The sequence below is a fragment of the Apodemus sylvaticus genome, chromosome 5 (assembly GCF_947179515.1).
Source record: "Apodemus sylvaticus chromosome 5, mApoSyl1.1, whole genome shotgun sequence".
Classification (NCBI taxonomy): domain Eukaryota; kingdom Metazoa; phylum Chordata; class Mammalia; order Rodentia; family Muridae; genus Apodemus; species Apodemus sylvaticus.
The window spans coordinates 155483496-155510333 of NC_067476.1; the positions used below are offsets into that span (position 1 = coordinate 155483496).

The following is a 26838-nucleotide window of genomic DNA, read 5'->3' on the forward strand; positions in this document are numbered from 1 at the left end:
CACCACTCCCAGCTGTGGAAGATCTATAAGTTCATTATGTTGCCCTTGCGTAGAACAGAAAAGCAGTATAAACTGTCTAAGGGCGCCAGCCATACAGGTTTACTAAGAACTTGTCAGGAAGAGTTCCTGGGATTTGGAACAGTGACCAGAGTAATTCCTGACACACTGGGCTGAGGTGATCATCCAGTGTCTTTTGACAGGTCTAACTGTGTCTTACTTACTTCACACCTCCTGTTTCCCACGAGTCTCCCCAAAGGGCACTAGTTGCATTGTGGGTACAGCTGGTGAAATGGTCCCTGTTCTCTAATCCCAATGATATTTAATCAATGATGATGTCCCTAACACATTTGGACTGGTGATATTTATTCAGTCCGCACAGCCAATCCATAAAGCAGGTATCATTTCCCTTTCACGAATAGGAAACCCCAGGCTCAGAGAAGGGGTCTCAGGAACCCGAGACCCGCATGCAGCAGATGGCAGAGCTGTACCCCAAGCCAGACCCCAGGGAGGCTATGCTCAGGGCTGTTCACACACCACCAGCCTCCTGAACTCATCCTGAGTTCAACAGACACAGAACTGCCAGTTTTTCGGAGCACAATGACTTTAAACTGTGTGGCATAGTCACAGGACAGGGTATTAGCTATGGACGGATATGGGCTGGGGAAATGACTCAGTGGGTAAAGGGCGTGCCCTATAAGTCAGAGGACTGAATCTGTTGGTGGTGGTTTTTACTTCATCAATTTAGTTATTTATTCGCTTTACATCCCCATCACAGCCCCTCCCTCACCTCACAGTTCCACCCTTACAAGTTCATACGCCCGCTATCTATACCTCCCTTTGTCCTCGGAGAAGGGGAGGCTCCCCTCGGGTAGCACTCTGCCTTGGGACATCCAGAAGCAGCAGGACTATGCATAGCCTTTCCCACTGAAGCCCAACCAGGCAGCCCAGTTAGGGCAAGGGGGTCTGATGGCAGGCCACAGAGTCTGAGCCAGTCCCCGCTCCAGTTGTTAGGGGACCCACATGAAGACCAAGATGCACATCTGCTACAGATGTATAGGGGGCCTCTCTCCAGCCCCCACATGCGCTTTGGCTGGTGCTTGAAACTCTGTGGGCCCTCATGGGCCCAGGTTGGTTGACTCTGTAGGCCTTCTAGGGGTGTCCTTGATGCCTCCAGCTGCTCTATTCTGTCCCCACTCTTCCACAAGACCCCCCAAGCTCTGCCTGACGTTTGGCTTGGAGCTCTGCATTTGTTTCCATCCGTGGCTGGATGAAGCCTCTCAGGAGAGAGTTGTGACCAGGTGGGAGGGGATGAGGAGGGGAACAGGGAAGGTGAACAGGTGTGGGAGAGGACAGGAGGGAGAGAGGGCTGGGAGAAAGAATGGAAATTGGAGGGTGGGGGGAGGACATCTCTGGATTTATGGGATGACCCTAGCTGAGATTCCTACCGGTGTGGGATATGGCCACCAAAGTGGTCACCTCCTGGAGCCAGGTGGGACTTCCAGTGGGAGGGAGTGGGATATCAACTCACGAACAAAACCTTCAACCAAAAATTTGCCCTGCCTACAAGATGCGAAGGGATAAAGATGAGGGAACAACTAACCAATGTCTGCCCCAACCTGAGACCCATCCCATGTGGGGAAGCCAACCGCTGACACTATTAAAGACACTCTGCTGTGCTTGAGGACATGAATTTGAATCCTTAGAACTGATGTAGAGCCAGAGGCAGTAGCCTGTGTCTTTAATGCCTGTGTGTCCCTGTGAAGGGAGGAAAGGCGGGGACAGGAGGAACTCTGGAGGCAGCTCTATGGGCAGCTGCACCATGTATGCATCAAAAGACCAAGTAATAAAGGGATTCTGCCTTAGGCAGACGGGCAGATTTTCATCCAGCCTTCCAGACGTGCACCCAGCACCCCTGCATTGTCTTACGCAGACGTGTGCACACACACGTGCATACTCTCTCTCTCTCTCTCTCTCTCTCACACACACACACACACACACACACACACACACCACAAAATAAACTGTGTTTACTTCAATACTGATGTCAACATTATCACAACATACAACTTGTTAAAAATAAAATAAATACATAAAATACCAGTGACCATACCTCAAGTCATGCTTATTCTAAATAATGAAAGTGTTCTTGCATGCCCAAATGCTAGTTAGAAAGCTGGGAACCCAGAAACACTCAGTCCCCCTGCCAGCTCTAACGCTGAACCAATGTTAGCTCTTGTAAGCCACCCAATATCCTTCCTAACACACGAAGGCCCACAGCTCAGCCATGCTCCTGGATTATGCTGTTGGCCCTCAATGGTTGCTTCATGGGACATCCAGACAGCTGGGCAAAGCTCCTCCCCTTCACTCAGACACCCTAGTGAAACATGCTTGTCCTGGGCCTTTTAAAATCCAAGTATGACACCCAGGTGGTGGTTGGGCCTTCCTTTAATCAGCACTCAAGAGGCAGAAGCAGGTCTCCAAGTTCAAGGCCAGCCTGGTCTACAGAGTGAGTTCCAGAACAGCCAGACTACAAAAAGAAACCCTATCTTGAAAAACAAACGAAAGAAAGAAAGAAAGAAAGAAAGAAAGAAAGAAAGAAAGAAAGAAAGAAAGAAAGAAAGAAAGAAAGAAAGAAAGATGAGTCGAGGGACTGAGGAGAGAGCTCGAGGGGGAGAGTGCTCACTGAGCATGCTCAGATTCTGGGTTCCATCCCCAGCACGATGTAAACCAGCTGTGGTGATGCTCACCTGTAATATCAACTGGGGAGAAATGGGCTCAGGAGGCTAAGAAACTCAAGGTCATCACTGGCTACATAGTGAGTTCAGGATCAGCCTGGGCTACTTGAGATCTTGCCTTGAGATGAGAAAGAGAAGGAGACTGTTTGATTTCCCCTCTCTTCCAGTGTGTGATGCCTCCTGACACAGCCCACACTATACAGGCGCTCACAGGATGCAGCCTCTCAATCTTGGATCTCCCCATGCCCATAGCCACAGGCAAATACATTGACATAATTTATTCATACACTAAGACGGTCTGGTCGCTCTGGGGTGAGTCGCTCTGGGGTGAGACCAGCCAAGCAAGCCCAGGACAGACACTGAAGGCCACAAGAAGCCTTCTTGAAGGCACTAGCCAGCCTGGTTTATACGTGAAAAATGGGACCAACCTCAGAGCTCCATGATTGCACGGCATGACATGCACGTAACAAACTTGAACCATCTCGCCAACACCAGACATCGGCTTCTCATTTTACTGATTAAACGAAATAACAGGCGTTGGTTTCAGGGCTCGCACCCTTGTACACAATGCTAACCAGGACATCTAGCAGGCCAGGTTGACAGCATGGGAATCTCTTCCCAAATCACAGACATCTCTGTGGGCTTTCCCACGCAGAGGCCATTTCATTCTCCATCACAGCATATATGAAGAGTCATTTCTATATTGATAACAGGTTACAATGTTAATCTATATTATTTTTCAAATATCTGTTCAGCACCTGTCTTGTTACAATCTCTAAGCAGGATGCTGGGGACACAGGCCAGTCAGAGTGACACTGTCACCTCGCAGTGCTCCAGTCAAGCAGAGAGGGAGTTGACAGTCACACAATCACAAGTGAACAAAACACGCTGGTGAGAAATGCCACCAAGGAGAGATGCCTGCGTCTCTGAGGGTCTCTAGAAAGGACTTGGACCTGGGAGCAGAGGCTGTGGAGAGTCTGTCAGGGGAGGTGCGAAGGAAAGCTGGCTGTTAATTCCTGTAACAGGACGTGCGATCCAGACCAAAGGGGATTCGCCGGCTGAATGAGAGTCATGGTGAGTGGGATGGAGGAGGATACAAAGCCTGAGAGAAGGCTGGAGATCCAGAGCAGAGATACAAAGTATCAGCCTGCTCCGCCCCTCGGCTCCGCCCCTCAGCAGCAGTGCCATTAGCCCATTTCAAGTCATTCAGGTGTTGGGTATTTACATATACTGCCTAAAATGGCACTGAGGCTCAGAGACACTGAAGTTCCCAGGGTCACACTCAGTGGCGAGGGAAGATGGAGGACCAACTCCACCAACTCTAAACATGCGTTGCTCCTACTACCTGACCCTTGTCTCTTGCGCCTTCTCCACTTGATCCAATAGTTCACTTTGTAAAGCTGTCAAGTGGACATTGTGTGTCTCCTAGCACCAAAGTCAGGTGTTCACAAACACCTAGTAAATTAGAGATGGCCCCGTTGGTTAAATGCTTGGATTTGAGCATGAAAACCTGGATCCCCTGCATCCACTGAAAGAGCCTGGCGTGGCCGCGTGCATCTGTCATCCCAGGACGCAAGAGGTAGAAACGAGAGCTCACTGCCCGGAGAGACTAGGTGAAGAGTGACAGAGGGAATGCCCGGCATCAAATGCACACACACATGCTTCCCACATATGTGGGCATACATGCGGGCACTAAATTGTTCATGCATACATATGTACACAAGTATAAACATAGATACATACATACATACATACATACATACATACATACATACACATATGAATGAATAACTGGATAAAAAATATAAATAAAACCAAGTGAGGTAAATAAAACCAAGCAAGGAATAAAGGAATCCCAAGCATTAACCAACACCGATATCCACTGAACACTTCACATGTGCTAAGCCCAAACTAGGCAGTTTCCAGAGTTGCTTTTAAATTCTTCCAACAGCTTTTGGAAATGGTGGCTTTGGTGGGCCTTGCTTTTATTCAGTTAAGAAAAATGGAGTTGGAAGAGTTCAGGGGTCCCTCCTGAGGCCACTCTTCTCGTAAACATTGCAACTGAGCTGAGCCCCTGCATTGGTACTTGTCCCTCCAGTTCCCTGAGGACTGACCACTGCTGCCATCTTTGGGGAAGGATGTGAAGAATTTGAACTGGGGAAACCCTCAAGCATGGGACATATATCTGGGTGCCCAGCAGCCCCCAAATATCTTTCTGCTCTAATCTTAGATCTTCTCCCAAATCTACGTTCTATGCAGGGTGTGAACTTGAGTTTGTACAGCCCAGAACCTGAATTACTTAGATCCGTTGTGGCACGCAGAGTCATGAAGACCGGAGCCCAGGAATCAGAAGTGGCTCTTTCTCTTCTTTTCTGTTTTCTTTTTAAAGTGGCTCTTTCATAACAGGAAATGACGTTGCTGTTGCACTTGTGGGCTATTGGTGTGGATCTGGGCATGATCGTATGAGGTCGGGATGAAGCCTGAGTTCAGAATGTGTCTAACCAGGATTCCCGTCCCATTCATGGTACGGGAAGCACGTGGAGTCTGAAGTTTAGCTTCTCCAGGTCAAGCCTGTGCTGTGCCTCCTGTCCCAGGGATGAGCTAGGCTTCAAAGGCTATCTTCAGAATTAATATAATTAATGAAAAATGAACGGTAATTGCTCTCAAATATCTATTTCAGTTATTCTCTTGCTGCGATGTAATACAAGAACACTCTGACCAAAATGGCTGAGGAAGAAAAGGGGTTATTTTGGCGTATGCTTCCGGGTCACTTATATGCTTCTAGTCACTTATATGCTTCCGGGTCACTTATATGCTTCCGGTCCATTATTGAAAGAAGTCTGAGCAGGAGCCCAAGGCCAGAGCCTGCAGACAGGAACTCTGGAGGAGCGCTGTTAGCTAGCTCAATCTCAGGTTCACTTTCTGAGCCGTTTTTAGCTAGGTTGTTTTTGGTTTTCGTTTTATTTAACATGCGTGGGGATTTTGCGCGCATGTGCATCTATCTGAGGCATGTGCGTTCGTCTGAGGCATGTGCATGCAGTACCCACTGAGGCCAGAAGAGGGCATCCACTGCCCTGGAACGGGAGTTAACAAAGGGTTGTGAATCACACCATGTGGGTGCTAGGAATCAAATCTTGAGTCCTCTGGGAAAACAGCCAGTGCTAAGTGCTGGTCCATCCTCCAGCCCCTGTCTAGTTTTTGAGGTTTTGTTTTGCTTCATTTTGTTGAATACAGACAAGAACCAATTGTCAAAAGAATGACGTCTTTGTGTTTCCATCACTGTGAAGAGACATCATGGCCACATCAACTCTTATAAATAAAGCAATTTAATTGGGGCTGGCTTACAGCTCAGAGGTTCAGTCTGTTATGATCATGGCGGGAAGCCTGGCAGCCTGCAGGCAGACACAGTGCTGGAAAGATACCCGAGAGTCCTACATCCAGACAGACAAGTAGCAGGAATAAAGACTGACAGTGAGCCTGGCTTCTGACCCTCAAAGACCACCCCACCCTTAACCCCTCCACCCCCTGATACATGTCCTCCAACAAGGCCACCCCTCCAATAACACACGCCACTCCCCATGATTCTGTGGAGGTCAACTCAGTTCAAAGCGCCACAGACGGACTAGCCCAGAGTGGGATGGACCCTCCTGTCAATCACAGACATGCCCACCAACCGACCACACCTAGGTAATCCCTCGACAGAAGCTTCTTCTCTCAGATGATGCTGGGTGACATCCAGTTGACAGTTTAAGCCGAGTGTTTAATTTAATCACTGTTCATGTAGAATTGCCCAGTCTCTTTGCCTCAGGGCTGTGGTGAGTGTTTAAAGAGATAATGTTGGTCTAACCCCGGAATCACAGTAGTTACCCAGATTTTTTTTTTTTTTTTTGAGACAGGGTTTCTCTGTGTAGCCCTGGCTGTCCTGGAACTCACTCTGTAGACCAGGCTGGCCTCAAACTCAGAAATCCGCCTGCCTCCTGCCTCCTGAGTGCTGGGATTAGAGGTGTGCGCCACCACTACCCAGATATTCTAAAGTGTTCTAATCCAGACTCTTCGAGGCTGAGAGAGACTTCAGACTCATAGTACCTGACCCCAAACCTGAGCAGCACTGCTCCTCTCTGAGCTTCAGCCTCTTCAGCCCTGACGTGAACTTAGGTTCAAACCCTCAGAAAATGCAAAGCATCCAGCCTGCTGAAAGACCCCAGGGTAGATCGTGGGAGCAGCAAGTAACCTCACTGTCTCTTCCTAGCTCCTAAATTTGTCCTCCAGATTAGATGAGACGGTCCAGGGGGATCCCTGGCACCAGATCTGGGGCACCAGCAAATACCAGAGAGACTTGTCTTTCCTCTTTATCCACCCAGCCCCCATGCCTCCTCAAAGGACACAAAATCGCCTCTCATTCTCTTCAAGTTTAAATCAAAGGCTAGAATAGATGCGCCATTTTATGTGAATATATAAAGACATCATGGAGGCAGGTTTGTTCAAAACAGTCCTTGGGGGCGGGGAGAAGCTATGCCCCTAGCAAGCAGCAGGACAGAGTATCAGACAGACATCTCCCTCCGTCGCTTCCATCTCTTTCCTCCTCATTTTGTCTCTCCCTCTGTGAGTAGCCACCTCAAAAAGTTCTACTTGTATGATACAAATCTACCAGTGACTGCAACAGGCTCAGGAGAGAGCACTGGACTTCCCCATTCAGGTGCTGGTGCTGGTGATGATGATGATGATGATGATGATGAGCTGACAGTGATGGGAATGCGGTTGTACTGACATGACACATTTGTGGGGATGATGGTAGTAGTGATGAAGATGTTGATATTGATGTAATTAGAGTTAGGGTTAGGGTTCGATGTCGATATTGATGTAATATTAGTGACAAAGATGTTGATATTGGTGTAATATTAGTAATGTTGATGGGATAGTAATGATGGTGTTTCCGAGATCATGATGGTGATGGTTATAGTGACATTGGTGTGATAAGATGCTGCAGCTGCTGCTGGTGATGTTGATGCACTGAGATGTTAAAGACCATGTTGGTGATACCAGCAGCAGGGGATGATCACTAATCAGGGCGGTGGTGGTGAGAAAGCGGACACTGAAGCGGTGCTGGCGCTAGGATGCTCAGGTGACACTGATTAAGCGTGGTGACACTCACACAGAGAACTGTGCCTGCTACAGTATCCACTGTCATCGCTGCCCTTCTTTCTGCCGACGCCGAGACAGAAGACTCACGCTCACTGATCCTTGCTTTGGGTTGATGGCTCTGTCAGTCACAGTAGGTACGGTCGCCTCTTCTTTTGTCGCTTTCTTTAGCATAAAGAATTGACATGCTTTTAAATGGTCTCGCAAGATGACAAAGGGACTCTACCATCAGTCACAAATTTAACTTTGAAGAAACAAAAACTGTAGGAATAAGACACTAGGCACAGTGAAATCTACCCATAAAGGGCTCTGTGGAGACGCCATGGATTCCTGATAGTGTGTTTGTGTGTCTGTCTGTGAGTGAGTGTGTGTATGGTGTGTGTGCATAGGCTATGTGTGCATACATGTGTGTTTATGGTGTGTGTGTGCTGTGTATATGTGTATGTCTATATGGTGTGTATGTGTGTAAAGTATGTGTATATGGTGTGTGTGCATGGTGCATGTGTATAATGTGTGTGTATGGTGTGTGTGTATGGTAAGTTTGTGTGTGGTGTGTGTGTATGTTGTGTGTATGTGGTGTGTGTGCTATGTGTGTGTATGGTGTGTGTGCTGTGTGTGTGTATGGTGTGTCTGTATGGTATGTGTGTGTATGTATGGTGTGTGTGCTGTGTGGTGTGTGTGTGTATGGTGTGTCTGTATGGTATGTGTGTGTATGTATGGTGTGTGTGCTGTGTGTGTATGTGTGTATGGTGTGTGTGTGTTCTGTATGTGTCTATGGTGGGACACAAGAGAGGCCCCTGAGTTTCCCTTTCATGAATGCTCCCTCCCCATACATGGGAGTACTCTGTCCTTAGTACCTGCACACAGAAACCCCTGGATAGCCTTGCTGTGAACTACAGAGCTGAGCCGTTGCTTGGCAAAGACCAAGTGATGAGCATGGTGAGGTCAGGCCCTTGCGTATGTAGCCTCAGTTTCTCCGTTAAGTTCTGTAAGGACATAGCAATGATGACACCAACTTCCGGGTGATGAAACAGACCCCAAAGAGATGCAGTGACCAACAAGGCCCAACAGATAGGACGTAGAAAGGATAGATTCAGTATGGACCAGAACAGCGAGCATTCTCTGGGTGTCCTTTTGGTGTACTTCAGTCGAATTCCATCAAGTGTTTACTGAAGGGAAGTATGAGGTGTACACAGAGCTGTGTCCCTCAGAGCAAAGGTAAATGGGACAGGATGGATCCCTCCAGAGCCCAGATCTTCGGCACAACAACTTTCTACCACTCTGCCATGTTTTGTATGATATTTTTTTCATCAATGAGAAAAAATATATATGTTTCTGTTTATGTTATTTTCAATGCTACGTTACTCGATTTCACAGTCAAATGATTCTATTTTGGTTCGCCAGAGGATTGTGTCCTGTACCATTGTCTGCCGCTGCTTCCTTTCCACACGTTTGCCAGGGCCTTCACTCTACCCCATGGCCGCCTTCCTCTGCATTCTCTTGGATGCTGTAACCATGGTGATGGGCCCCTATTTGATCATCTTTGTTCAGCCTTAGAAGCTGAAGAACCAGTCAGTATCACTCCACCCCTGAATCGTAAGAGGATGGAGACTGGGAGTGGAGGGGCGGCCTGGCAGCTGCCTCGGGAGGTAGCATTCTTGCTCCCCAGGATCTTGAGAAGGAACTGTAGACCAGCTAAGTTGGGGAGATGAGTACGGACATGAGTAACGGAGGCCTGGGCTGGCTCTCTGCTCACTTCCTGAGAACCTGGAGCAGTCATGTCGTCCCCCTGCTCCCTCCCAGCTGCCTCTCCTGTCATGCAGCTGCACAGAGGCCAAGCTTACTTGTTCTCGCTCACTAAGATCAGAGCGAAGGACAACGCAGCTGCACAAGAGAGCATCAGGTGCCCAGGGTGCATCGTTAACCCCTTGTTCACAGGGGATCGGGGACACAGCTCAGACAGCAAAGCGTTTGCCCGAGAAGCTCGAAGTTCTTAGTTCAGATGCAAGAACTCATGCTTTAAAAGGTGTGAGTGGTCAGACAGAGACAGGCAGAACTTTGGAACTGTCTGCCCAGCGGGCAGGCCTACTCAGTGAGTGTTCCAGGTCGAAAACTGTCTTAAAAAACAAGACAGGCCAGGCAGTGGTGGCGCACGCATGTAATCCCAACACTCTGGGAGGCAGAGACAGGCGGATTTCTGAGTTTGAGGCCAGCCTGGCCTACAGAGTGAGTTCCAGGACAACCAGGGCTATACAGAGAAACCCTGTCTCCAAAAACCCAAACCCCAAAAACCAAAAAAAAAAAGAAAGACAGACAGTGCCTGAGGATATGCACCAGGGATTACATACACATGCACTACTGCATGCACATGCATGCACACACACTCGTGCACACATATGCACATGCACACACACACACACACACACACTCAAAACTGTTAACGTTGACCCTCAGCCCTACAATGTAGGTAGTTAGGGCTGTCTAACTATTTTAATCACAGGAAGAACAAAAGCTGTCATGACAAGATAAGCCAAGTTCCATCTTCTGCTTCTATGATCCCCATTAAATAAAGACACTCTCGGGAGAACAGGCATCTGGTGTCTGCTGGGAATGTAGCTGGAGCTGCGACGTCAGAGATGAACAGTCAGAGACGGATCCCACCTACAGGACCTCCTCAGCCCACACAGAGGGTGAACCACTAGGAGCTAACCTGTGCTATGCACTGTCACAGAGCAGGCACTAAGCCAGAGGGGGATGGGAAGCAAGGCTGAATCTGGAGGAATGACACAGACAGACCGTGGCTCCTGGATACTGTGTGGCTTTTCTCAGCCCCATGGGGACAGATGCTCGTGGTGGGGGGTGGGTAGCTTCATCCAAATAGTAGAACATGGTTTCGGTGAGGCTGGCTGAGTGGTGTGGTGGATATCTGCCTGAACTTCAGTCTAACCCTCGTGGGACCCGCACACCTACATTGGAGCTCAGGGCAGGGCACATGCCAGGTTGGCCCAGCACGGTATTTGTTAGAATGCAGACGACCCTATAAAAATCGGAAGGGACGGAGGGAAGGAGGAGGGAGTCTCCGTAGGAGATGAGTATACTTTCCTTTTGGCACCACCCACGCATGAAATGAACAATACTTGCCTTCAGTCTTTTGCAGACAGATCAATAGACAACAATGTAAGACGTTTAGAGCACTGCCCAGCACGTGACAGCTGTCCGGTGAAGGTGTCCCCGGGCTTTGTGGAGTCAGGGAAAGCATGAGGAACCGAGGAACATTTCCAGAGCACCTTGCACATTATTTGTCTTGGAGACGGATGTTCTGCCATGAGGTTTGCACATCGGGCTTAAGAAATGCCTTTCTGGGTCAGACTTGGAGGGAAACGCCTATCTATAGCTTCTGAGGCCAGATATGAGTCTGACTCAAACCAGGAAAGGAAAAAGGAAGGGAGGGGAAGATGGAAGAGGAAGGGAGGGAAGAAGAGGAAGAAGGGACAGGGAAGGGGAAGAAAGGAAGGAAGGAAGGAGGAGGTAAAAAGGAAAGAGGGAAGAAAGGGAGAGAAAGGTATTGAGGAAGGGAGAAGGGGAGGGAAGAAAAGAGGAAGAGAGGAAAGGAAGGAAGGAAGAAGGGAGGGGAAAGAAGGGAAGTGTAGAAGGAGAAAAGGAGAGAGAAAGTGGAGGGAGGGAGGGAGGGAGGGAGGAAGGAAGGAAGGAAGGAAGGAAGGAAGGAAGGAAGGAAGAAAGGAAGGAAGAAAGGAAGGAAGGGAGGAAGGAAGCCTTGCCTCTGAATCAGCGGACCATCAGATGATAATGACACTAAGAGCTAACACTTATTGAGCACATGAATACTAGTGACCATTTCTGGGGCACCGAGGGGCCCCAGAGAGAGAGAAAGACAGTGTGAGGGACTGTATGGTGGCCACCTTCTTCAAATGCAGGCCAAAGGAGCAAGGGAAGGAGGTTGCGTGGGAGTCAGGAACATGGCGGATGGGGGTAGAGCTTCCTGGATGAGGAGGTTAAGAACAGAGTAGGGCAGTCGTTGCCGCAGGCTGCAGGCGATCGTGGGATATGTCAGGAACTCGATTCCCCACCCGACGACCCCTGAGCCCGCCGACAACCACTGGTGGTGTTTAAACAAAGGCCCAATTTTCTTCTTCTTTTCTTTAATGTTTACCATGGATAATGCGTGGGTTAGGTGAGAGGGATTAAAACAGACACCGGTGAGGAATGATGGGAGCTGGCAAAGAAACTTCTGAGTGTTGGACTGTACGGATTGTATGGGCCATGACCATGGGAAGCAGGAGAGCAGAGCAAGGAATTGTGGGTCATGCAGAAGACACACAGGAGTCTAGGGAGGGAAGGAACAGCAACTCAAGGAAGCAGGACTGAGGGGGTAAACCCTGTAGGTTTCCTCATTTAAGACCTGAGGGGCTTCGGAGGATTAGAATACAGGGGTCTTCCCCCCTCCATCTTCAGGGACCAGTTCAACTCGCAGTCACGCCTTCCCAGGTTCTGTCCCACAAAAAGTTCATGGCGATCAAAGGAACACACTCCTTTTACACATCCGGAGACGGAAGTAGGAATGAGAGGCCCCCGTGTGTACGTCTCCTCCCTGGTTTTCCTCATCACTGAATTCTTTCTCCTATCTGCCTTCCTCCTTTGAACACCACTACTAAATAGTCCCAACTGGGGGTAGCGGGGGAGATTTACTCCCGAGATGAACTGGAGTCACATGCTGGTTTTTTTTTTTTCCGGAATGATTTAATGTCCTCTTCAGCATGCCCATGACAGCTGAAATATCCCCTAATGACTCAGTTTGGCGGCAGAGTTCTGTGCATCCAGGGAAGGCTGAGGAGAATGTCAAATGTCAATAAATGAGCGATCCGTAATTGTAGCAGTTTGACGCCGAGGCAAGCCGGGAACAGTGGCTAGGTCACAAGGTCGTAGAGGGTTGACAAAATGCAAGCACCCGAGAGAGTTCTCGGAGTCAACCAGACAAAAACACGTCCCATCTTCTCCTCCCCACGGGCTGGATTTCCCTGTCCCGGCCCCTTCTTCACCACACCCGTTCCCTAGTGTCAGAGCGGTACAAAGTCCCCTTGGTCCTTTTCTACATAGAGTCGACATGGCCTTGGGTCTAGAGGTGTCCCCACAATCTCTTCTAGGTCTTGTTACTTGAGTAAGTTTTCACGACCTCGGCCAGAAATTACAATTCTTTTCTGTCCTGCTTGCTTTCTGACAGCATGATTTAAATGGGAAAGGTCTATGTCAAGGATCCAAGGATGTCCCTCACAATGGAGGAAAAGACCCTCCTGTAAATGCACCATTTGTGGTCTTGCCCTTGGACAAGTGTGCGTGAACTGGAAGAGGCCAGGAATGCTGGGAAGTCAGAGACACTTAGAGACGCATTTGCTGAGGCACGTGGGGCCTTCCTCTGGCTCACCTTATCAAGCTGTGGCCTCGGAGACATCGGGTTATCCGAACAAAGACACACATCCTCTCTGTCCTCCAGCTAATTTTCAAATTATATATATCATGGTAAAGGAGCCCTCGTGGTGAGCCTTACAGGCTATTTACAAGATCTTAAATAGGGAATTATAACTGAACACTAGCACTAGCCTATAAATCTCAGCATGTGCCAGGGTGTCTGAGATGACAGGACCTTCCCTAGGAAGGACAGCAGGATTAGAGAGGAGGGGTAATGTAAGGAGCTTGTAAGCTCAGCACCAGGAGTTGCCTGGCTTGAGAGTTTTCATGAACCCAAGGGGATTACCACCTCTTCCGCTGTCCTGTCTGTGCCTCTCGCAACTGTTTATTTCAAGTGTGTGTGTGTGTGTGTGTGTGTGTAGGTATGTGTGCATGCGTGCAGGAGCCCAAAGTCAACAGGAGAAGGCACTGGATGCCCTGGAGCTGGAGTTAGAGCGCTTTGTGAGCTGCCAACCCCGGCTGAGAACTGAGAGCAGGTCTTCTGGGGGAGCAGCACCTGCTTTTTGCCACTGAGTTTTCTCCCCAGTGCTGGGACAGTTTTTGGATTTGAAAGGGAAAGTTTGTCACGGGCTGAGAGGTCTGTCCTGAGGCTCCCTAGAGACAACAGAAAGTCCTTGGGCCAGGTCATTCTCTACAGCATGACTTCCAGCTAATGGGCAAGGAGGCAGGCTGTGTAAGCTGGGGGAGGTGGGGCATGTGGATTGGGTGGACTCAGTCTCAGCCCAGGTTCTATGACTCAGTAGCAGTAAGAGCTAAATGTCCTGATCCAGGGAGACTGACCTTGACCTTGCTGTGTAGACCAGCCTGGCCTTGACCTCAAGGAGAGCCTTGTGTGTCTGCCTTCCTGTGCTAGGATTACAGCGTGTGCCTTCACGTCTCCCTGTGAAGCATTGCTTTAGAGCCTGGGCCTGGACCTGGGCCTTGGAAGTAGGCAGAACAGCTTGTTCTCATAGCAAAGACCCATTAGTCTTTGGATTCACTGGTTTCAGTCCCTTGCAGACCGCCAACATTAGCTTTTATGATACAGTGGCAAGTTGGGTAATTCTGACGAGACCATGTGGTTCGCTGCCACAAAGATCTTTACTTCCTGGTCTTCTATAGGAAGGTTAATGACTCCAGATGTGGGCAAAATTGCATTTTTAAATATCATGGTATGGAAGATGAGATTAACATGATGGGAAGGAAATCAGAAGGAGTCTTCTTGAAACATCTAAGACAGAGCAAATGCTTGTGATGCAGTAGTTCTCATGGTGTAAGCTTTGAGGTGTGGCTTTTACCCTACTGGTTGCATAGTCAGGTGGACCAGAGGAGGGGGAGGGATAGGAAAGCCTAATGGTGAATCCATCCCAGCACCAGTGTGTGTTCAAACAGCATGAAAAAGCATTTTGCAAGTAGCATCAAAAAAAAAAAAAAAAAAAAAAAAAAAACGAATACAGCAATGGAGAGAGACAAGAGAGAAGGAAGGGAGCACATGGGCTGTAGCCTGGGGTCCCAAGACACTAACAAGGTCACTTCAGAATCAGAGCAAGAAGCAGATGCCAGGAGGGCCCTGGTCAAGGTTCACAGGATACGCTGGATGCACAGTCATTTCCTCCTAGTGACCCTGTCATCGCTGTCTCAGTCTGAGATCCACAGGGCTGACCCTGTGCTCTGCCTCCATGAGAGGTAAAGAGGGACTCCTAGTCTCCCCATCTCTCCTGGAAGCCCGCCCTCCAATTGGTCCATCAAGCACTGGGTCCATATCCGACAGGCATAATCAACAAACAACCATTCTTTCCATGAGACTTGTGGATGGACAGGGCATACGCCCAGTGTGGGTCCAGGCAGTCACAGCCTTTGACAGAGAGTGAAAACCAACCAGAGGAACTCCTCCCTTGCTTTGCCTAGTAAAGCTGGGCGTGGTCCTATGACCCTTGAGCACAAGAAATTTTGATAAACTGAGTAAACACAGAGTCACATACAAAGCTTTGTAGACTACATCTTGCTATCCAGGGAACTTGATGGGTGTGGAGTGTCATCAAAGGAAAAACCTCAGTCGTGAATTAGGCTCCCTTGGATTCAGGGAAAAACATAGACTCAACGGCATGCACCCTCCCCCCAGTGATTCAGCGCACACACACACACACACACACACACACACACACACACACACGCGCGCGCACATGCACGCGCACGCACACACCTTCTGTTTTCCCAGATGTGGGACCTTGCCGCTGCTGTGTGCCTGAGTTTCTTAGTGTCTGCCCCGTTTGCCCTCTCTCATGGTGGCTCCAGATGAAACCGCGGTCTGCCTTGGTTCAGCCAGAACTTGAAGAGCACATTGAGAGCTCCCCGACGGCCCATGTATCTTTGCAAAGGACAGAGCAACAGAAATGTTCAAAGGCAGGGTAAAAAACCAACAGAGGCAACTGGTTGGAGCAAATCAGCATGCCATGGACAGATCTTAAAGCAGGGTTGCTAAGCTAGGCATTGTGTCACGTGCCTGCGACGTGACCTCCCTTCCTAGTGACATGAAGGACTTCATTGAAACCATGTGCACAATCACACTCCTTCAGCATCCCTCCCTCCCTCCCACCCCACCCCATTCCCCCAGCCCCAACCCCCACCCCCTATCCCCCCACCCCCCGGTCACAAGGTGTTTTATTACCTGTTTCCAAAGCTGGCCACTTTGCATCAGAAATTATAGCGGAGAGCCACAAGTGACTTTCCATGATACCGTGTGGCAGAGCAGGCAAATTATTAGCAAATCAACACCAGAGGCAATAATGCCAGGGTTGAGCATGAAATGCATCCCCATCACCCTGGGATTAGGAATTTTAAAATAAGACTCAAATCACCCAGCATCACACAGACAGAGTCCCCATGCTCTGCCCTGGGCTGTGGAAAGCACGGTGATGAATGTATGTGCACATCTATGTAATTTGTCCTTTTTCCTGCATGGACATCGACATTGAAGCTAGAACCTTCTGTGTGCTAGGCAAGGGCTCTGCGCCTGAGCTATATATCGCCAGCCTTATCTTCTCTTCTTCCTCATGGCCCAGGGCAGTGGACACATTCTTCTGTGTGGTCTTTGTAAGTACATCATGAGCAGGAGAGACAGCCAGTGGCTCGCCGGAGCCAGCTGCAAGGCTGTTTGGTGGTGATCGAACGCAGTACTGTCAATGCTGACTGGGAGCATGTGGCCGTGGGACCAGACTGAGTAGGTGACCTTAGAGGAGTGGTCACAGGGGTGCCTTCCGAATCCTGAATAACAGAAACCTGTCCACTGGTCTAGGAACCAGAGCTCTGGGTAGAAGTCACAGTGCATGCAATGTCCCCAGGCAGGAGGAAGTCTAACATGTCTGAAGCATTGTGTAGTTCAGGGGTGACAAACTGTCCTCCGAAGACCTGACAGTAAATGGACGAGGCATTGCAGGCCACACCTCAACTACTATAACCACATCCCTAGCCATGCCAAAGTAGCCACAGATGCTAATGTAAATGATATGTAAATGAGTGGGTGTGGTCCAGTCCCAGGAAAAACAAGTGCAGGATTGGATTAGCTGACTGTTGTGCTGCAGTGCGACAATCTAGGGTGTAGAAGGGTAATGCCTGAGGGGAATCTCAAAAACAGACTCCATCTCAGCAAATCGAAACTCGGCAAAATGAAAACAGGCTAAGATTTACTGAAGACTGACTATGTCCCAGGCACCTTTTAAAGATCCTTACACACGTGTCCTTCACTTTTCCACATCCGTGCCGTCAGCAACCCTGATGACCACTGTCCCCGAAGCCAACAGAAGCCCTGTGACCTGTCAACCCACCCAGCCTATAGCTAATGATGCTGGAAATCTTTTTTAAATTCAAATGTCTTTTCGGGAATTGTTCTGAGAGGTCTTCATAGGATGGGCTATGGCCGTTTGAGATGTAGGTATCTAAAATTCTTGTAGAATGCCAGCAACTTCATCTTTCCAGAAGCTTGGATTTAAATGCGATCCGCTGGATCCTGGGGCTCAGGAAACAGGCAATTTTAGAATATCAAAAAGGGGAGCAGAAATGAAATCAGATGCATGAAGAGACGCTGAGGGTCAGGCATGGAGGCACTCACCTTTAATCCCTGCATTCAGGAGGCAGAGGCACAGACACAGGCAGTCGGGTCTCTGTGAGTGGAAAGACAACCTGGTATACATAAGGAGGTCCAGGCTAGCGACTGGTGACTTTCTCACTCACTACCTAGTGAGAAGAGAAAGACAGAGAAAGGAAAGGAGGAACACCTACATACACAGAGACAGACAGACTGACAGAGACAGACAGACAGACAGACACAGAGAGAGAGACAGAGGGAGACAGAGAAACAGAGAAACAGACAGAGACAAAGACAGAGAGACAGAGAGACAGAGCCAAAGGTAAATGAGAGATCTCACATCTTGCCAAGAGCAGGACTCAGGACACGCCCTTTTATAATTTCTTGGAGCTACCGCATGGTCTGATGTTGGGGAGATTCTTTTTTCTATAAATTTTCTTATTCCTTTACATCCAGATCGCAGTATCTCTCCTCCTCCCACTTTCCCTCCTCCCAGTTCCCCTTCACATAGCCCCTCCCTCCACCACCCTCTTCTTCTCCTCTGAGGGCCAACCAACCCACTCTGGCACATCAAGTCACTGCAGGACTAGGCCTATCCTCTCCCACTGAGGTCAGACAAGGCAGCCAGTTAGGCAAACAGGATTCACAGGCAGGCAACAGAGTCAGAGACAGCTCTTGCTCCGGGTGTTGGGGGAGTCACATGAAGACCAAACTGCACTTCTGCTACATATGTGTGGGGGCCTGGGTCCAGCCCATGTATGCCCTTCAGTTGGTGGCTCAGTCTGTGGGAGCCCCCAAGGGTCCAGGTGAGTTGACTTTGTTGATCTTCTTGTGGGGTCCCTATCGTGGGGGAGTTCCTTAAGCTGGTTTTACAGATGGGGGAGTGACCATGGACTGAGATGAAAGTGTTCATATAGGTCACACAAACACTCATTAACGGCTCTAATTCAGTCTGGCTGGAGCCCCTAACAGACACCAGCGAGCCTCACCTCCGTGGAGGGAAAGTAGAGGTCTGCTTCCTTGGGCAGCTGAGCATGACCCAAGTTCACGAGGAATGAACAGGTATGGCTCCCGTCCACTCCCCGGCAAATCCCCAGCGAGCAAAGGAGATTTGAGTCAAGTGTTGAGGGGTTTGGGTGAAAGGAGGTGGTGGCATTTCAGAAAGCAAGAGCCGGCCGTTCTTCTGCGCTCTGCTCTGTGTGTGAGTTTCTGACCAGAATGCAGGCCGAGGGATTCCTCCGTCTTCTACCTTTTGCTTCCGTCCTCAGAGCTCTACAGCCTCCAACATGAGACTGAAAGCTCAGGATGCGGCAGACAGACCAGGCTGCGGCGGATGGGCCGCGCTGCTGCGGATGGGCCACACTCCTGCAGATGGACCAGGCTGCGGCAGATGGACCAGGCTGCGGCGGATGAACCAGGCTGCTGCAAATGGACCAGGCTGCGGCGGATGGACCAGGCTGCTGCAAATGGACCAGGCTGCGGCGGATGGACCAGGCTGCTGCAAATGGACCAGGCTGCGGCGGATGGACCAGGCTGCTGCAAATGGACCAGGATGCGGCGGATGGACCAGGCTGAGGCTGCTGCAGATAGACCAGGCTGCAGCGGATGGACCAGGCTGCTGCAGGTGGACCAGGCTGAGGCTGCTGCGGATGGATCCGGCGCCAGCCTGCTAAGCAGCGCTTCTCCAGTGTGAGCCCGCCACCTCCATTTCCGTCACGTGTGCCCATCTTTTTCAGTCTAATGAACTCCAACCATCAGCGCAACTTAAGTTCGGCTGTCTGTTCGTGCATGCTTAATATTAAAAATGTACTAACAGTGTGGCTGAGAAATCAAATTATGCACATAAATATGCTGGCATAGCAGAGGCGGCGGCAGAAGCTGAACTTAGCAGAGCTGACGCCAGTTCACATTTGCAAATCGCCCGTCAATCTGTCATTAAACATGTTATCAAATGATGATAAGTGTATGCTTCTTGCTTGCATTGGTGAGCCGACTCCCCTTGTTGATGCACCGTAATGGGATATAATACGTATTAACAGAGCCGTGCTTGGATGAACACAAAACGTTCCTTATCTGTCTGGGTTTGTTCCCCCTTGTGGCCCCCAAGTAAATGTTTTGTGTTATCAAATAGCCGATAAGGGGGTGGGGGACATATTACTTTTAATTAGCAGAGCTTGGTGGTGGTGGGGATTTTTTTTCTTACTATCCCACCTCACCCTCATCCCTGAAATTCCTATATGTTGGCAATGAAGGAGAGAGAGAGAGAGAGAGAGAGAGAGAGAGAGAGAGAGAGAGAGACTGACTCTATTGTCTTCTTTTGGTAAAATGGTTCATGTCAGCAGGTCAGAACCCGGCAATTATTCTGTGTCTTAATGCACTGGCCTGGCATCCCAGGCCTTTGCTCTTGACAGGCCTGATCGTTTCAGTTCAGTGATATGAAAGGCAGAATAGGAAATCAGCAGAGACGTCCCAGGTCTGTCACGAGGCCTGGCACAGCCATTCAGTCCCAGGGTTTGCGTCCTGATGCTACTCAGAATAGGCAGAGGTGAGAGAGATCGTCAGGGGTCCCAGATAGTCCCTGGATGTTTAAGATGGTCCTGCGCTGACTGAAGAGGTTGTCCCCTGCGCCGTTTCCCAGAATTGTGAGCTGGGTAATTACGTGAGCCCTCACAAAACAAGAAACTGTTAAAAGCCATTTGAGGTACCCTGAGCACAGGATACTAACTCGTTCGCTCGACGAGATGAATGCAGGTGGCAGACGTTGATCTCAAAAAGCCTTGTCAATCAGGAACCCATTTTCTGGGGACTTGGTATACCAGTGGATTAAATCTTGGAGTTATTTGTTCTCCTGTTATGCATATGAGTGTTTGCCTACATGTATGTATATGTACCATGTGTGTGTGGTACCTTTGGAAGCCAGAAGATGTCAGTGAATCTCCTGGAGCTAGAAATACAGATGTTTGACAGCTACTCTGGAGGTGCTGGGAATCTACCTTGGGTCCATTGCAAGAGCAAAAAGTGCCTTTAACTGCTCTTGCATCTTCTCTACAGTGCCTAATCTTTCAAGATACCGTAAACAATACTGAGATATTCTTTTGATTTGTCTATTTGAAACAGTGTCTCACTTTGTAGCCCAGGCTGTATTAGAACTCCAGATTAGCCCTGGATTCATGGAAACCCTGACTCTATCTCCTACGTGCTGGGATTACAGGTGTGAGCCACCAGATCTGGTTCAAATTTTAAAGGTTTTTTAAAAAAAAAAATGAACACTTCAATTCTTTTGGATATTTTTGACAAACAATGTCTCTGTCCACTCTACTTTGTGTCTTATTCTCTGAAGCAGCAGAATTCCATTCCATTTCTCCAGCAATCTACCACAGCATCGCTGGAACCTGGTTATTCATTCACTCAGCAGAAATATACTAGGTCTGGTGGTATAGACTTGTCATCTCAGGAAGCTGAGTCAGGGAGATTATCAAGGGTAGTCTGGACTACTTGGGAAGACCCTGCCCCCACCCCCACCCCCCAAAAAAGTAAAAAGGTTTGGGTGTAGCTTCATTTTAGAGCATGTTTAAAACAACGTTCAATCCTGAGTATTGGGGGAGGGGAAGTGCAGGAATCCCTGCTGCGTTTTGGTGGCATTGCAGATTCAGATACAGAATTCCTGTCCTTTTGAAGCATCTGGCTTTTGGGAAAAGACAGAATTTGTTACAGTTGAATGTGAAACATCCTTGACAGGCTCACGGGTTTGAACTTGGTACCCAGCTGGTGGTGCTGTGTGGGAAGGCTGAGGAGCCTTCAAGAGATAGAGCCACGCTGAAGGAAGTGCGTCACTGGAGGTGGCCCTGGAGGTTTTACAGCCTGGCCCTACCTTCCTTTTCTCTGAGTTGCTAGTTGTAGTGGTTTGACTAAGCTGGGCCCCAGGGGCCAGGGGGCTGCTATTAGGAGGTGTGGCCTTGTTAGAGGAAGAGCATCACTATGGGGACGGACTTTGAGGGAGTTAGCTGCATGAGAATGCTAGTCTTCAGTTTGCCTTCAGGTGGAGATGCAGAACTCTCCTCTCGGCTCTACTTGCTCAATGCCGGCCTGGATGCTACCATGCTGCCACCATGGTGCTAATAATGGACTGAACCTCTAACCCTGTAAGCCAGCCCCAATTAAATGGTGTCTTTATAAGAGTTGCCTTGGTCATGGTGTCTGTTCACAGCAGAAAAACCCTAACTAAGACTCTGGGTATTGTGCCTTCCCCAGCATGACTGCCTCGGTCTCTCTGAGCCTGTGAGCCAAAATAAGCCCCTCTTCTCCTCTGTTGCTTTTGTTGGGGGTATTTTATCACAGTGCCAGTAAAGTCAAAGCACCGTCTTTAAATTACTGCCTAACAACGTGTTGCCGTGCTGTGAAATGTAAGTGGAGATGTACAGGAGTGAGATCGTGTGGCGTCCTCACGCTTGGAGGGAAGCAGCGGTCTTTGCCATTAATCATGACAAAGGTTATTGTGCTCGGGTTTCCTGACTCCTTGTTTACACGTGTTTTGAAATTAACATCGACTTCTTGCCATTTGTGTTTGTTCCTAAGTAAGGCGAGCCGCAGGCTAATGATTAGAATTATTGTTACGAAGGCACTAATTAAAAGAATATTCTGTCGCAAGGCTTCGTGGGAAGAGTACTTCATCATTGCAGACATCCGGGCTGAGGTGTGGAGAGGGATCTGTGAGACAAGAGAAGACACTGAGGCCAGGATTAAGAATGGATCTCCAAGGTGCGCCCACCTCCACCACCACCACCACCTAGAAGAGCATTCCTTCCCCCCTCACCCCCACCCCTGTCCCCACTCCTGCCCCCGCCCCCGCACGCATAAGAACCACAAAGGGGCCACTCGGTTTTCATCTTTGTAGTCTACTCTGTTTTGTTGATTTTCTATTACTTTGATTTATTGTGTTTTCTTTTTAAGACTTTTTTGGGAGGGTCTGGAGAGATGGCTCAAAGGTTAAGACTCTTTTTTTTTAATATATTTATTCAATATATTTTTATTTATATTTCAAATGATTTCCCCTTTTCTGGCCCCCCACTCCTTGAAAGTCCCATAAGCCCTCTTCCTTCCCCCTGTTCTCCCATCCACCCCTTCCCACTTCCCTGTTCTGGGTTTGCCCTATACTGCTACACTGAGTCTTTCCAGAACCAGGCCACTCCTCCATTCTTCTTGTACCTCATTTGATGTGTGGATTATGTTTTGGGTATTCCAATTTTCTAGGCTAATATCCACTTATTAGTGAGTGCATACCATGATTAATCTTTTGAGACTGGGTTACCTCACTTAGTATGATGTTCTCCAGCTCTATCCATTTGTCTAAGAATTTCATGAATTCATTGTTTCTAATGGCTGAATTAGAATTCAGGCTCCATTGTGTATATATACCACATTTTTTGCATCCATTCTTCCTTTGAGGGATACCTGGGTTCTTTCTAGGTTCTGGCTATTATAAATAGGGCTGCTATGAACATAGTGGAGCACGTATCCTTATTACCTGCTGGGGAATCCTCTGGGTATACGCCCAGGAGTGATATAGCAGGATCCTCCGGAAGTGACGTGCCCAGTTTTCTGAGGAACCACCAGACTGACTTCCAGAGTGGTTGTACCAATTTGCAACCCCACCAGTAGTGGAGGAGTGTTCCTCTTTCTCCACATCCTCGCCAACACCTGCTTTCTTCTGAGTTTTTAATCTTAGCCATTCTGACTGGTGTGAGGTGAAAAAAGGTTAAGACTCTTGCTGCACTTCCAAAGGACCCGGGTTCAATTCCCAGCACCCACATGGAATGACTCAGAGCTGCCGATAAAACCAGTTGCAGGGCATAGCTGTGAATTGTTAATCCGCACTGGGCTCACGGCTGGTCGAACTTTTAGCCACCCACCAAGCTCTCTGGATTCGAGAATGAAAGACACACACACACACACTCACTCATCGGGGGTTTTTTTTGTTTTTTGTTTTTTTCGAGATAGGGTTTCTCTGTGTAGCCCCGGCTGTCCTGAAACTCACTCTGTAGACCAGGCTGGCCTCGAACTCAGAAATCTGCCTGCCTCTGCCTCCCAAGTGCCTCCCGACCAGCTTAATTTTTAATATGCTGTACAAGCTCTCAATGGCCGGTCACTTCCTGAGCCTCCCATGGCTCGCACACACTCCCTTCCGGTAATCCTTAGTTAACGCCTTTTAAATCTGTATTTTTTTTCTGTGTGGCCCCAGACCCAGAGGCCTGACCCCTGAGGCCACTTACCCTCATGCTTGCCTGTCAGCGGGACCTTAAGTCTCATCTCTCTGATCTTTCTGCTCCCTAGTCATGGCGATTCTGTCTGTTCTTCTTCCCCCTCGGACCTTTGCCCTTAAAATCTAAGTTCTGAAGAGAAAATCATGCTGTGGGTCTGAAAGGTTGGGAAACTGCAGGGAAAGGATGCTTAAGATGCACTGAAGAGCCGCTGTGCTCAGGAAGCCAGCGCTGCGGATTCCTTTAGCTTCTGAACGGATTTCTGCATTCCTAGGTTGACCCCACCCACCCCGCCTCACCCCATCCCCACACCCCACCCATCCCCGCCCCCGGATCAATCGAGCTCTGCGCCCGCCCCCTGACCCCATGTTCTTTGTGGTCTCTGTGGCAAGAGGCGCACAGGAGACAGGACAGGTTTTATGGCAGAGTGAGATGGAGCTCGGGGAGGAGAGAGAGTGGGCGGCGGGGAGGGACCATTGTGCCGGCCCACACCCTTAGGCGGGCCTGATACTGTTTCTAAAGTGTTTAGAGGAGACTGCTCTCCCTGAGGATGTTTTCCGGCCGGGTAATTGACAGGACAACTGGATGGGCTTTTATGGGAGGTGGGTGGTGGTATGTGTGTTTTTAATCAGAGGTTCCCCAGCTTAATAATAATCATACGATTATTCTCACCTGTCATGGTAGTTCAGAGCATCTTGTGTCAGCCCAGGGCCACCGATACACTCTGAAGCCATTCTTTTGGCCATGGTCAACATCCTGAGGTTTTAGTTTCCAGTTTTACACAGTATTGATGATAGGGGTGGGGCAATATTCTTACGGATCTGCAAGCTAACATCTCACTAGCTACCAACAATTTGACCGGAGTAAAGTCCTGATAGGTGAGAAGACAAGCCCTTCTGCTGACGTCAGTATTTCCCTGCTTAAGCTGATTGGCTCAGGCTGAGCCTTTAACATTTTTAATGGCTCCTTGGTTCCCCCCCCCCCCCCACCAAGAATGTCTCAAAATAGGAAAGCTTTCTGTTCTGTGGAAATACCTCGGACCTCCTCCCATCATCTGTCAGTGAGGGTTACATTTGTCATTGTCCCCGCTAATTTGTGGGCATCATAAAAAAAAAATATATACGGCCATTGCCGGGAGGCTGATCTTAGCAAGTGCTGAGTCTCAGGCATCATGTACAATCCAGGATGCAGACCGATTTCTGCATGTTCCCCAATGGCAGAAGTCAGTTGCTGGTCAGTAAGGTTGAGGTTTATGTATTGATGTTTAGATTCTTGTTTACAGATTCTTTTCCCATCTGTGTCCTGATGAATGAGTTGTCTTGATATCTTTGCATGCTTGTGTTCGTGCATGCATGTGTGCATGTATGTGTGCATGTGTGTACATGTGTGTGTGCATGCATGTGTATGTGTGTGCATGCCTGTATGTGTGTGCGTGCATGTGTGTGTGTGCGTGCGCGTGTGCGCGCGCGCGTGCGTGTGTGTGTGTGTGTGTGTGTGTGTGTGTGTGTGTATCCAGTACTTGTATATGGGTCCAAGCTCGTTTACATGTGGGCATATGTATTCAGGTTTGTGTGTGGACCTTTTAAAGACAGGGTCTCCTACTGCACCTGGGACACTCCTTGATTTAGCTTGACTGGCTGACCAGGAAGCTCCAAGACTCCTCCTGTATCTGCCTCCCTAGTGTTGAGATTACAGTAGCCAGTAGCTCCTCAGAGAATTTTTATGTGGGAGCTGGGGGTTGAGTCCTCACGCTTGTGCGGCAAGCAGCCCGCCGTCTCCCAGCACCTAGCCTGATGCAGTAGATCCACACTCTTACTCAGTCAACATATTTGTTCAATGGCTACTATGGCCAGAACTTGAGATAGATCAAGTCTTCCAGAAATCACAGTACAGCCTCTTCGGGAAGGGGATGGTTATGCCCAGCCCAAACAGAAGCAGCTTCGAGAACAACATGGAGAAAGGCTGTGCTGGCCCAGGTCAGCTTCTGCCCTCAGGGTATCCACGCTCCTGTTGTTACACAGTGGACTGGACTGGAAGGACTGGAGCTTAGCTGAGTGGGTGGGTTAGCAGGATCTCGGATGGTGTGAGTGTGGGAGAAATAGCCTTCTCTGGAGATGGTTTTCACCAAAACAGCTCTCTTTACATGAGGGTCAGCAGGGGCTATACAAAGCTTAGGGAGTGGGTAGGGGTTTTAAGGCGAATGAACATCATTGACTGGGTCTGAGGTCCCGGGAATGCTTCACTTACATGTGCTTACTGAGCACATCCTAATAGGGAGAGAGGAAGTTTAACCTTTAATATAGCACCAGGCTACGGGACTACGTCAAGGGTGGTGGAGGTGAATGTCATAGGGCTTCCATGCACTGGACATGCAGGCCCAAAGCTAGGAGGAAACAGCCCCACCCCTGCCAGTCTCGGGACGAGATTTTCAGGGTTTGGGCACATCTTGACCCCATTCTTGCTCCAGACTGGCTTCCCCAGTCACGTGACTTCCTGGCCCCACAATGCTGCTTCGGGCAAATTTAGGGAAGGTTTATTCAAAGAGGAAGATCTGAACTAAAAACAGAAAGAACAAAAAAGAAAAACAGCTTTCTTCAGGAAGTTGGACTAAACCAACTTCCAATACTAGGAGCAAAGAGTGATGTCATAGCATGCTCTGGGGCCTTGTTTTCAAACGACGTGAGATCTTACAGCCACAGGAAAGGTCGGTCCATCAGGCTGGGGTGTACCACAATGAAACCTAAGGATTTTCTAATTTTTTAAATTATGGCTTCCATTTATATTTTCTAGAAATTACAAAAGAGTTCCAAATGGAACAGGGGTTATCGATTTTTTTTTTAATTTGAGGATTAGCTACCAGTATTTAAAAATTCAAGAAATTGACTTAAATATACAGATTTCCAGTTTCTCAAAAACCTGGGAAAGTCCTGCATTGCCACATAGAATCACTGGAGCTAAGGCCATTGGTCCCTTTGCATAGGGTATATACTTTCTCCGGTTTTACCATGGTCCCTGCTTCTTCCTGCTTCATACAACCTACTATATACATATTCAAATCTCTCCAAATCATGAGTCTAAATTAGTGAGCACAATGTCACAGATTAAGGCTGAAGGGTTTCTGGCCAGCTGGAGCAACCTTGGCTCAGGCAGGCCTTGCCCT

General features: G+C 48.9%; 1 protein-coding gene across 4 annotated transcripts in view; it reads left to right on the top strand.

Moving 5' to 3' along the window:
• Tshz2 (teashirt zinc finger homeobox 2) overlaps positions 1 to 26838 on the top strand; it is a 450383-nt gene that overhangs the window by 262911 nt on the left and 160634 nt on the right. For 2 of the 4 annotated variants that reach the window (XM_052184404.1, XM_052184406.1), the window contains exon 3: positions 18690 to 18825. The exons of the other annotated variants lie outside the window; for them this stretch is intronic. Coding sequence is in view for 1 of the 2 variants with exons in the window: in XM_052184406.1 (XP_052040366.1) it covers positions 18690 to 18691 (2 nt within the window). In the remaining variant the exon portion in view is untranslated. Of the gene's footprint in view, positions 1 to 18689; positions 18826 to 26838 lie in introns of those variants that run through there. 4 annotated transcript variants of the gene reach the window in all.